General features: G+C 37.1%; 1 protein-coding gene across 6 annotated transcripts in view; it reads right to left on the bottom strand.

The window, feature by feature from the left end:
* Positions 1-3973: 3973 nt before the first annotated feature.
* ATE1 (arginyltransferase 1) overlaps positions 3974-12369 on the bottom strand; it is a 168575-nt gene continuing 160179 nt past the window's right edge. For all 6 annotated transcript variants that reach the window (XM_060098710.1, XM_060098746.1, XM_060098738.1 and 3 more), the window contains one exon: positions 3974-8061. In XM_060098710.1, coding sequence (XP_059954693.1) covers positions 7883-8061 — 179 coding nt within the window. In that variant the 3' untranslated portion in view covers positions 3974-7882. The remainder of the gene's footprint in view (positions 8062-12369) is intronic.

Here is a 12369-nt window from a genome sequence, read left to right as displayed (position 1 = left end):
TCATCATCACTCACCGATAATGCTGACATGTAACAGTTTCCATAGCTTAACAGAGGCAGTAAAGGCTAATAGAAATGAATAAAGCACTTGGTATAATAAGCTCAAACTGTTCTCCAGATTTTTTTTCTCTAGACTTGGTTCCTTTATTTCCAAACTTTCCCAACAGAATCTTTGGTGACATTATCAGATATGTTAATGACCTCAAGCACGAATCACCAGCTGTCGTAGATGCAGCTTGGCCACGCACGGGTGTTTTTCTGGCCTTCTTAATAAATCAGCGTATGAAAGAGTATTAGGTAAATCATGGTGGTTCTCAAGAATAGGCAGAAAACCAGGGAGACTAGAGACAGTAATTCTTCATTTCTGTAGACATCATCCCTCACACTGTGTGGAGCTCCCAGTGGCCAGTGACCAACCTTGGAGGCTCCTTTGATCTCCCAACACTGCCAGCTCTGCTCACGGGGGTCTGCAAGCAGTTTTGGTGAAGTGCCTCCAAACTAACTTCTCCCTATCTAAGTAACATGCCTCTACTGAAATTCCTAAAGAGCTTCATGTTGAGAACATTAACACACAGTTTTAGCTAGAAGTAGGCTGTACTAGGGAAAAAAACAGTAATCAAAATTACCCTTAAATATATAATAAAGGAATAAAAAAATCTTTAAAAAGCAGAGCTGTAAATCAATGTAATCTGTCTTCTGAGTCCACTTATGCACGTGAGGTAACCACCAGCTGTAGATTAAACAGTATAAGAGAGATGATGTGATGAGCATTTATTTTTCCCACTTTCCTTTTGCAAAGTTAGTCACTGCATAATTTTTTGGTAGACTGCTTTTGGGGGATGCATTTAGATCCTTTTATTGCTATAGATTCAGACTTTGACAAATTTATAAATTTTTTCTATTTGATCAAAATTAACATGTAACTAGAACAATGAGAAAGATGCAATATAAAAATGGAAATAATAAAATAGCAGGAATCCTGTATATTTCTAAATTAATCTTCCATTCAAATTGTTCTTAAAGAAACACTATCTCTGTACATAGTTTAAATCATGACATGACAGGTAACTTAGCAAACTGACACAGCCCCAGGCTAATGAGATACCACAAATTCATACATATGCATAGATGCATATAAATCAAAGATGGAATAGATTGCACAATGGAAATTAACAGAAACCAGAAAGTGTCAAAATAAGTTGCCCCAAATGTTTTGCTGTAGCAGTTCCATGGTGTTTTGCCATACAGAAACCTTAAAAAATCATCAAATCATGACATAGTTTTAAAAATCGCCTTACTGCAGCACTGTCCAGTAGAACTTGCTACAGTGGTGAAGGGGTCTGTATCTGCACTGTCCAACATGGCAGCTCCTCTGGGTGGTATTGTGTCCTCCCACCCAAAGGATATGTTCAAGTCCTAACCCCAGTGCCTGTGAATGTGACCTTATTTGGAGTTAGGGTCTCTGCAGATGTATTAAGATGGGGTCATACTGGGTTAGGGTGGGCCCTAAATCCAATATGACTGAGTCCTGAAAGATGAGAAGACACAGAGAAACATACACAGAGGGAAGATGACCACGTGAACACGAAAGCAGGAACTGGGACGCAGCTGCCAGCCAGAAACACCCAGGATTGCTGGAAGGGGCAGGGAAAGATTCTCCCTGGATCCATCAGAGGGAGCATGGTCCTGCCAAACCTTGATTTGGGACTTTAGATTACAAAACTGCATGGAAATAAATTCTTGTTGTTTTAAGACATTCAGGTTGTGGTAACCTGTTACAGAAGCCCCAGGAAACTAATACGACAGCTGGGGCCACATGTGGCTGCTGGGCATTTGAAATGTGGCTAGTGAGGCTGAGGGACTAAATTTTAATTTTAATTAATTAAATAGACACATGTGGCTACAGGCTGTTATTGGACAGAGCAGCTTTATCAGTTTGTATGACTCCTACAACAGTCTTTTTTTTTTTTAAGATTTTTTTTGATGTGGACCATTTTTAAAGTCTTTATTGAATCTGTTACAATATTGCTTCTGTTTTCTGTTTTGGTTTTTTGGCCCCGCAGCATGTGGGATCTTAGCTCCCCGACCAGGGATCGAACCTGCACCCCCTGCATGGGAAGGCGAAGTCTTAACCACTGGACCACCGGGGAAGTCCCTACAACAGTCTTATATATCCAAACCCTTTATCAAATTGACCCTTTGAATGAAAACTGAGAATAAATCATACTATCACCAGCATGCTTTACTTAAGTACACTCTCTCACTGTATGTGTGTGTATGTATTACAGAAAAACCCGAACTTTTTGGCCGACCCAATATATATACATAAATATATACATACACACACACACACATGCACACACATACAATCTTTGCTTTAATGGTCAATAAAGTAACATCAGTAACAGTTAGCTTCCAACTTACAATCTGACCATCTCTCAATATTTTAAAATGAGCTGGAAAAATGCATACAACTGTCCACATACAACTGAGCCAAGAGCCTTAAGCACTGAATCCACAAACCTAAAATGCTGTTTTTCTTGTTTCATGATCAAAAAGCTCCATTAGTTGAGAGATGCTATTCAGACTCACTGAATACTGAATTAACAAAGTGATGAATTGGACTTCATGAAGTATTCATGAGTTCTCATTTAATGCTAATTAAAAAAAGGCCTATGTTAAATGATTTTAAGACCCTGGCAGAGACTGACAAAAGCATGAAAAATTAAGGTTCAGGGGAAAGTGTGAGCCACAATCACAGAGTTGAATCATGCAAGCTGGGAGAACAATATTTACACCGTTCTGGTATAATCGCTCTAGCCGGCAACGTATAAATGATAAATAAATGTTTTAAAACCACTTTCTGCATACTGACTTCAATAAAATTGTAATGATGAAAGAAACGAAGATATTTGTGGTCATTGCTAACAGTCTGCTTTATACCTGCCAGACAAGTGAGGGATATCTTTCTCTGCCTCCAAGGTGGCTGAAACATTTACTTCTGAGTGCCATATTAACAGGTAATTAACTACTAAAAATCACACGTGCCACATAACATTAAGATGTGCTATGCTATGGCTTTTTTGTTTTGTTTTGTTTAAAAAAAAAACAACAGCACCTCTATTTGGAATTGCTTCTTCATATTGCAGGTGAAGAGATGTGACGAGGAAACCAAGCTATACAAATCTGCAAGCTACTTTGGAGGTCTAAAAGAATAAAAGTTTGGCATGCAAAACATATTCAGCAACTGTAATTTTTGGTCTAACTGCAACAGTTAATTGGAAAATATTTTCTGGATAGGACTGAAGACACCAACTTGACACTAACTGGATATGAAAAATGCAGTTTTACTTAGAATTAACTCTTAAACAGCCAACATACTTTTAAACGTAAAAAACTGAGCTAAATTAAAAATACTGGTATGGTTATCCACCCTTTCCAGATACGCATTTTAAAGACCTCTGTTCTACAAAGAATCAATGAATCAGAACCTTAATTGGTTTTAAAAATAACTTTAAGCTTTTAAATAAGACATTTTCTAACTGGAAATTTTAGAGGTGTGCAAACTGTAAAAACAATAGTGTAGGTCTCCCAGAAAATATTTAGTTGAGGGACAATGAGAGGAGGGGCACTAAGTTTTAAAAGCCACACATTTTCTGAAACTTCAAGTAAGGAGAAAATTCCTATTGTCCAGTGAAAGGCAAAGGGAATCAGGCAATGAGGAATAAGAACAATGTTGCCAAGTAAGTTACAAAGAACTGAGAAAAACAATTAATGCCGATCAATTACAACTCCTGTCATCCATAAGATGAGACTAAAGTCTTAAACCTCCTGTCTCAAAAGAGTATAGACACAGTGGAATAGTATACGGCCATTTAAATGATTATTCTTCCAATCTATTTTCATTTTCACAGTTAATTAAGATGTTCAAAAAATAGATGAAAAAATTATGAAATATACATGGCATAATTTATTTCAAAATAAAACATATACATAAATCTAAGTAGAAAAAAGTTGGAAAGGACATACACCAAAATGTGAACGACAGCAGTAACAGTCAGTGACAGGACTGTACGTGATTGTTATTTTCTCTGGTATACTTTTCTATACTGTCTAAATGTCTTCTGGTGAACACTACCCATTTCAAACAAGAAAAACAATAAAGCTATTTCCATTCTGGAAAAAATATCAGTGGGAGTTATAAGTAATATTCAAATCACTTGGGAAACAGGATTCATTTTATCATAAACCCACCAGGATCCCCTTAACTGTAAAAAGACAAAACACTTCAAAATGTATTCTAGAAATATGCTGTGGACTCTTGAGAAGGATGAAAGTACCCTTTGCTTTGTGAGATATTTATGAAAATTTCTCTGAAAACTAAACTTTTAAAGAAAAATTATACTTGAGTTTGCTACTTAAATATTATTTCGAGTCCCTCTGGGTAAAAGAATGCCTATTCCCTAATTTATCTTGTGAAAAATTAGGGAATAGACATTCTTTTACCCAAAGGTAATACTTTACTTTTATTTATTCCTGAGAAAGAAATCCATCATGCTTTGATTTAGGTAACTAAGTGATCTGGGATTCCAATTACTGCAAATTAAACACTGTCATTCACATAGCCAGTGGCGACCTCGGCTTCCTGCATACTCACTGCAGGTGAAATGTGCCAAGAATTCAAAAGATGGACACGTCGGCCTTTAAGTAATGACCACCAACAGCCGCTGCAGACAGGGAGTTTTATTTTTTCCATTCAAGTTTTATCAAATGGACTGTTCAAAAAGCACATACAAGAGCAAAAAATATCACATGCAAAAATCAAACGTGTTTTGTCTTACAGTCACTGGTTTTCTTTTGGAAAATAATCCACATTTGAGTAACTAGCCTAATTCAAACATTTCCCAATTGTTTCCACTTTGTTTCCTTCTTTAAAGTGAGCAAGAGTAGATACATTTTAAGTAGCTGATCATCATCTTTCTCATCTTTATTCTACTGAAATAATATAAAGCTTACCAAATGAAACCATACACTGTCCAGAAATCTGAAAAGGTTCATTTACATAATAAATTCCAAAACATAAGAAATCATATACAACTGATATTTTGCAAAATGGATAAAAATTAGAATAAGCTATCTGAAAGCAAACATAAACAGTAATAATTTCTTATCTAAATAATTTTAATCAAATGAATAATATATTCATCTGGTAATAGCTTCTATTTTTCAGAATATAAAGAAAGTGCTCAGATTACATTTAAAAAAAAAACAAGATAACAAAAATCTCACAGAACTGAAATAATTTAAATAAAGATGACAGCATGGGGAATCTCTATTACATTTTTGCTCCCAAGACAGGGAGGCAGGCATAAATCTATCTGAAATCAGAAAGGGACCACAGCACTAAGATTGTAAATGCAAAGCATCCAGCCTTGAAAAGATATAAACTATCTTTGAAAGGTTCTCATGCATCCTTCTTTAGATGAAAGCCATTAATGTAAAATCAGATTTCTCAGCTAGACTGCTTGTCACCTGACCGAGCCAAGTCACTTTCCTTGACTGTCCTTTTCTAGCTCACTATCAACATTCACTCAGCAGGGCTCAGAAGAACAAATAACCGTCTTTAGAAGACACTTTGTTCATTAGGATCAACACACTGTCTACTCTCAGAAAAATAACACACAAAAATAGCAACGCGAGTAGAAGAATCTTCATCCCCACCTCCCTCTGGAGCTTCAATGGAGCCAACCTAGAATGCCACGCACAGGGAGAGCACCACAGTTCCAGGTAGGGGGCTTAATCCTTTCCCTCTGAAGGAATCCTAAACTGAACTCTTCAGAAAAACACCAGAGTTGTGGTAAGAAGTAAGATTCAAGCTTTCTCTTCATCTGATACTTGAGTTGTGATCTTAATGAATTCCATTCTACATACTAAGACGAAAGTTGGTATAACACACCTGATGACATCAACCTGGACATTCCAATGACAAGGGTACCAGGTATGGACCTACCCTACTTATTTTAATAATACTGAAATTACTCACAACGCTTCTGAAGTCCTATTCTGAAATTTCTTTCAACTCAATAGGATTTCAGGTCATTCTTACTTTCTTATTTATGCTTTTCTTAATGTTTAGCTGCTTAAAGTATCATTTTCATAAATCATTAAAAAATTAAGCTATCTTCACTTTAGAGGGAAATATTTTTTATATGTTCTACAGATTCTGAAGGCAGTTCTAAATAAGAGTCTATCAAACGCTCTTGGGAGACTATTTTGAAGGACAAAATTCCAGAGAATGCAAAATCCATGCCATCACTACTCTATCCCCAGCTAGCTAAGTACCTGCTCATGGTAGGTGCTACACACATACACACACTCTCTCTCTCTGAATGAATAAATACAATTTATTTGGATGTTGACCTTCTAGATAGATATCTGATTTTTAAAACCATTGTTTTATGATCCTTCCTTTTATTCTAGCTAGCTGAAATTATTTTCTAATGTTTTATACCTAAACTCAGTGAACTTAAAAGTTTAAAAATCAGTAGTGGGATTCAAGCCACTAAGATTTATAACACGTTTTTTAAAAAGATCAATCAACAGAAAATGAGAAAGTGGGCAAAATGAGAAATGAAAAGGACTCAGTGGCCAAGCAGGTGGCAGCACGTGGTGGTCAGCTGAGAAAGAGCAAGGAGAGTGAGCCTCCTCCGTCCCTCCCCGCCTCCAGCACAGCTCGACTCGCCTGCCCCCCTCCCACCTCCTGGCACAGCGCCTGCCACCTTGAAGGTGGGGGACAAGGGACATCTGCTGAATGAATGATGAACCAACTAAGAGAAGGGAGAGGGAAAGAAGGACCTGCCTCTGCTGCAGACTAGTAAGTGTGGTGTCTCCTCTCTGGCCCCCAAATCAAAGTGCAAGAACCGGGTGGTTTCGCCTCCTGCCCTGGAACAGAGGTCAAGATGATTCCTACTTCACTTAAAAGCAGTTTGTGGCACAGCTATAAAAGTAGTCAGATAGAAACTAATTTTTAATCAGTAACCAAAAATAAGTGTCCTGAGTTCTAAGGAAATAAAAATTAGTCTATATTTACCTTAGATGGGGCTTCGGTCAAGGCAGGAGCCAACAACTTTCTAAAAAAAACTGCACTTCTTAGATTTTGAGAAATAATGCAAAGTATCCCAGTTTCGACAATATAATATATAGCTACAGTAATCACATATTTTATTGTCCAAACTGGGATATTTTGGAGAGTAAAAGGGAGCATGAGTAATAATTATTCTAGGAATAATAACTGTGCCAAGACAGCAGACACGAATAGGACTGTCCTGGGTAAAGAGACATCCGACGTTAACACAACAAACGTCCTTTTTTGGAAGTTTGTACTATTTCCTTTTTTTCAAGTTTTCTATTAAACTACCTAATATAACATTCGGCAGTAATGTAATATTGAACACTGAGTAACAGCTCAGTTTTGTTGCCTGGAGAAGACATTTTCTAAGTGATGACACAGAATTCCCACTTCTTCCCCACACCTAAGGTCTTTCAGCATAAACTAATGTTTTAAATGGCTCTGAGGAAACAGTTTGTTTTAATATTAACAAGAGAAGTTTACCGTCTCTTGTTCATAAAACAGACTTCCGAAATGATAAACCCCAATTATGAGTCTCGGTCATAACATATTTTAAAAATCTTTATATTAACCATGAGATTCTCACAAATACGTTGCCACAAAATATTTTAGAAAAGCGATATACCAATCAAAATTAAGAAGTCTCATCTGCGGATGGTTACAGAGTTTCCCCTGGGTAATGAACTTGCACTGCAGCACACATCAGCAGCACAACGCTGGCAGGAGTGCCGGGCAGAGCAGCGAACGAGCTGATTCAGCTTCTGAAGAGCAGCATCCGCTCGGAGCACGCCTGCCCCACCAGGCTTGCGTACTGCAGCACGGCGGCCTCCTCGCTCGGGTCTCTCTGTTGCTTCTTATACACACCGTAAGGCATTATGGCCTTCTTGTAAAACACCTGCAGGCGGTCCGGTTCCTTACTGCGACCTTCATCCACTGCAGTAACAAAAAACATGGATTAAAAACAGCACCTATCAAACCACTTTTCATTTCCTAATTTAAGAATGCTTAACCGAAGTATAAAACTTATGTATTATGTATTAAGATGTCTTCTCTGAGCAGTATGTTCAAATGAGGGTGTGCAGTATTAAGACTAACTTGAGTATGTTAATAAATAACAAATGCCTTGCTGAAAGACAGTAAATTCCCTCCACTAAGAGAGCTGAAACATCAGGGAGAGGCAAGGAATTGTATGCAATTTTTCAAATGGCTTTCAATGTCCTTATTATTTTCTCATACACGATGAAGTTTACAGCTCTCCAGCATCTTTCCTGAGTCTGATTTAAATTTATTTTGCCTCTCCCAGAGCCAACATTCACTGTGTGAAGTTTCCATCCCTGCAGTGAGGCTTTCTGCTGACTCAGCAGTCTGGGCTGACTTGAACTGGCCAGGTTGGGGCGTTTCACGGAGACGGCCACTATCAGTTCTCCTCTTCTTCCATATAGAAGAACTCCTGGTTTTTATCAGGGCATACTGTTTCCCAGCCTTCCTTGCAGCCGGGTGTGGTCCTGTGACCAATTCTGGCCAACAGGATACAAGTAAAGGGTTTTGTAGGACAGCTGGCCCAGGGTCTTTGCCTCCTTCCGTTTTTTTTTTTTTTTTTTTTTTTTTTTTTTTTGCGGTACACGGGCCGCTCACTGTTGTGGCCTCTCCCGTTGCGGAGCACAGGCTCCGGACACGCAGGCTCAGCAGCCATGGCCCACGGGCCCAGCCGCTCCACGGCACTTGGGATCTTCCCAGACCGGGGCACGAACCCGCGTCCCCTGCATCGGCAGGCGGACTCTCAACCACTGCGCCACCAGGGAAGCCCGCCTCCTTCCTTTTTTAGCCCTTCCTTCATTCTGCTGCTTAGAGCATAAATATCACAGTAGGAGCTCTAACCTCTGTCTTGCAGCTTTCTCTCGGTTCAGCAAAAACAAAAGCTAGAAGGAACCTGGGTACCTGAGAACTTCGTGGAACAAAATGGCCATTCCAGCCCTGGACTGCCTCTGTCTAGAATTCTACATAAAACAGGAAAAAACTACCTTAAGACAAATTATTTTAGGTTTCTATTATTGGCAGTTGCTCTTAATCCTAACTAATACAGAAAACAATGTTAACAGCATCTACTAAAATTTTTTTTTTAAATCATTGACTCAGCAAGACCAGTTCTCAGAATCATCCCACAGCTGACTAAATATGAGAATCATCTGAAGAGTTTTAAAAAAATACCAAAGCCTGGATCCTATTCCCAGAGATCCTGATTTAAAAACTTGTCTCAATGGAAACTGAGCATCAGTAATTTCTTAAGCCTAAGAGGTGGATTGAGAACCACTGTCCTAGAAAAACACAGACACCAGTGTTTATATATATGTGTAAGGATATTTACAGCAATACTCTCTGTAATACTAAAAAACTGGGAGCAACATAAATGTCCATGAATGGAGAACTGGTTAATAAACATGTTAAGGTATATCCATACAGTAAAATGTTATACAGCTATTAAAAAGACAAAGGAAAATAGATTGTTAAGTGAAAAAAAAATAGTTTCAGTGTTAAAAGCCTAGTATATGCATAGAAAAAGATCTGGACAAACATACATTAACCTGTTAACAGTACTTATCTCTAACTGTTCCCTTTGCCTAGAACTACCCAGCTTCTATTGGTTGCCATCCCTGGACCCTGAGCCCCTTTTCTCTTCAGCCCAGGGGTGGCAGTGGTTTCCTGATGTTGCTACTCTCTGGGTCACATCTCTGTGCTCCTGGCTCTCAGCAATACCACTGCCTGTTATCACCAATTCCGTGAATTAAATGTTCTCTGTTGTAAATACTTCAAGTGGCTTTGGTGTACCTGGTTGGACTTCAAAATATGTGTTGTTTCTTACAAATTACTTTATCCAACTGAAGGAGAAAATGCACATACTTTAAAACAACTAAATATTTAACATTTACTAGGTTACCACATCCCTTACCAGGGTAAATGACAAGCAAAGGAAAAGGCAGGGACCTGGTTCCTGCTGTCAGTTTCAGACAGTTTAAAGCACATGGATTGTAACACAGAACTCTTCATCACCTGGTTATAAATGCTACTAGTAGGAAAAGGTTAGATTCAATTATGCTTAGAAACTAATACAAATAGAAAACTAGTAAAGATCAGTAAGAAGAGCAAAGGAGAGAAGCAAGGACAGTGGCAAAATTGCACAAAACCGGCTAAATCTAAAACCCTGACTTTTTAAAATGGCATTTTAAAGCATGTCTATATTTAACTACACAGAATGATGTTTCACAGTTTAAACCTTTATCCTAAAATATTTTAGGACAGACATCCTTTAAAATTCAAATGAATGGAACACTCTAACAAATAAAAACTTAAGATTTGATATGCCATTATCTTATTTTATCTAGAATGAAATGCCACCCTCTAATTTTTATTCTTTTCTAGTATGACATATAAATATGAAAACAGAAGATTAGGAAAAACCCACCATTATGTATAATTTACATCAACGATTTTAGAGTGCACTCCTCTTAGAGAGTAGGAAATTTTGTATTGTTTCATTTGTCAAAAAATATATTTCATTTCTATTTATTAAGATTACAGGAAAAGCTTTAAGATTCAACCACTGAAACACACACTGGCTTGTGATGCTGCTGAATCTATTGTCTAACTTATATATCTAATTTTCATAAAACTTCTAAATTAATTTATAGCATTTTTAGAGAACCTTATAGCAAAGAAATCAATCAAGTTCAACAGTTCTTTTTACTCCAAATACTTCTGAGGCCTTTGTTCTGGATTAAAGTAGTCAAATGCTTAATATACTCAAAAAGTAGATATCAACCAGCTGTTGATTTTTTAACATCACATGTAATTACCACAAAAAGTGGTAATAACGAATTGTAAAACCCTCTCCTCATTCCCTTCAATGTTAATATATCCAAGTCATCGGAGACGCAAATATATTTGGTCTCAGTGCTCAAATACTTCGGAAGTTCTTGGCATTGTAGTTAACTGTTACTGCTGTTGTTTGTTTAATATTCCAAATGCCGTGTTCCTGACATTCTATCACCATTTCACCAGAAATACTGAGACTTAATTGAAACTTTTAATAAATTTATTGAAATACAAATTAGTTTTCTTAATTGCCCCCAATTCTTAAATTTTCCCATTATCACACTTTGACTGTAAAAAAAGGCACTGAAACATCATAGAGATAAAAAGTAGCAATCAAGCATATCTTTCCCTACCTAAAAACACTTAAATTGCAGCTCAAATTTGGAATGTAAACTTAGAATTCTGCCTAGCCAAAGGTGCCAAAGTATCAATCTAAAACCGCCAATACTTTCGAAAAAGGAAACAGATCAACAAGACAGAGTGTAAGAGAAACAAAGAAAAGATACACTGTAAAATGTTTAAAACTTGATATTTCAATGACTTGAACTAACGTTAACATTTTCTAGGAATTAGTCATCAATGAAATTACTGAATACTCAATAAAATGCACATTCATTTCTTATTTTATATCTTTTTAAACCATAAAAGTAATGCTTTTTTAAGAACTCAAATAATACAGAAATAGAGTGGAGTCGGCCCACACACACAATCCTCTCTCTGACCCCTCTTCCCCTTGCCTCCCCAAATGTCCATCCACGTTCTCAGTGTTTAACAATTCCATAAGATGCATTTAAAGATTTAAATACAGCTTCTTTTGGATTGCATTCTAGCCACATCTTATATTACGGCCAGAAAATCAAATCAATTACCCTTTCAATGGGTATTGTATTAACTTCAGAAACCAGTAACTATCATTATACAAACTGCAGTTGTGTTTTCTGGGATTAGCAGTCTGTAGTTTTATAACCATTAATTTCATCTGCAATGAAGGCAGATTCTGATTCTTAGTAGAATCTATAAAATTAGTATTAAAATTTAAATTTACAACCTAAAATGAGAAAAATTCTACCAGACACTTAAAACACTGAAAATTAGTTGATTTATTTACTAAAGTTAAAAAAAAAAAGCAAATATCCTCACAAAACCCTCCTGGAATCATGTGTGTTGCTTGCCTGATACATGTTATCAGCATTTGTAGACAAAAAGCTACATAGCTAAACCGATACCGCGCAACAGGCCTCTTCTTGGGGGATCTTGAAGATACTAGAAAAATAAAGCCATTTTGAGATTAAAGGCCATTTGTCATCTCATCTAAGGGAAACTGCCAGCTCATTTTGAGATGTCTTAAAAATGTCTGCCGACAAGAACTTC

The sequence above is a fragment of the Mesoplodon densirostris genome, chromosome 1 (genome assembly GCF_025265405.1).
Source record: "Mesoplodon densirostris isolate mMesDen1 chromosome 1, mMesDen1 primary haplotype, whole genome shotgun sequence".
NCBI lineage: Eukaryota > Metazoa > Chordata > Mammalia > Artiodactyla > Ziphiidae > Mesoplodon > Mesoplodon densirostris.
The sequence above is the reverse complement of the archived record's forward strand: the minus strand, read 5'-3'. Positions and strand labels throughout refer to the sequence as shown.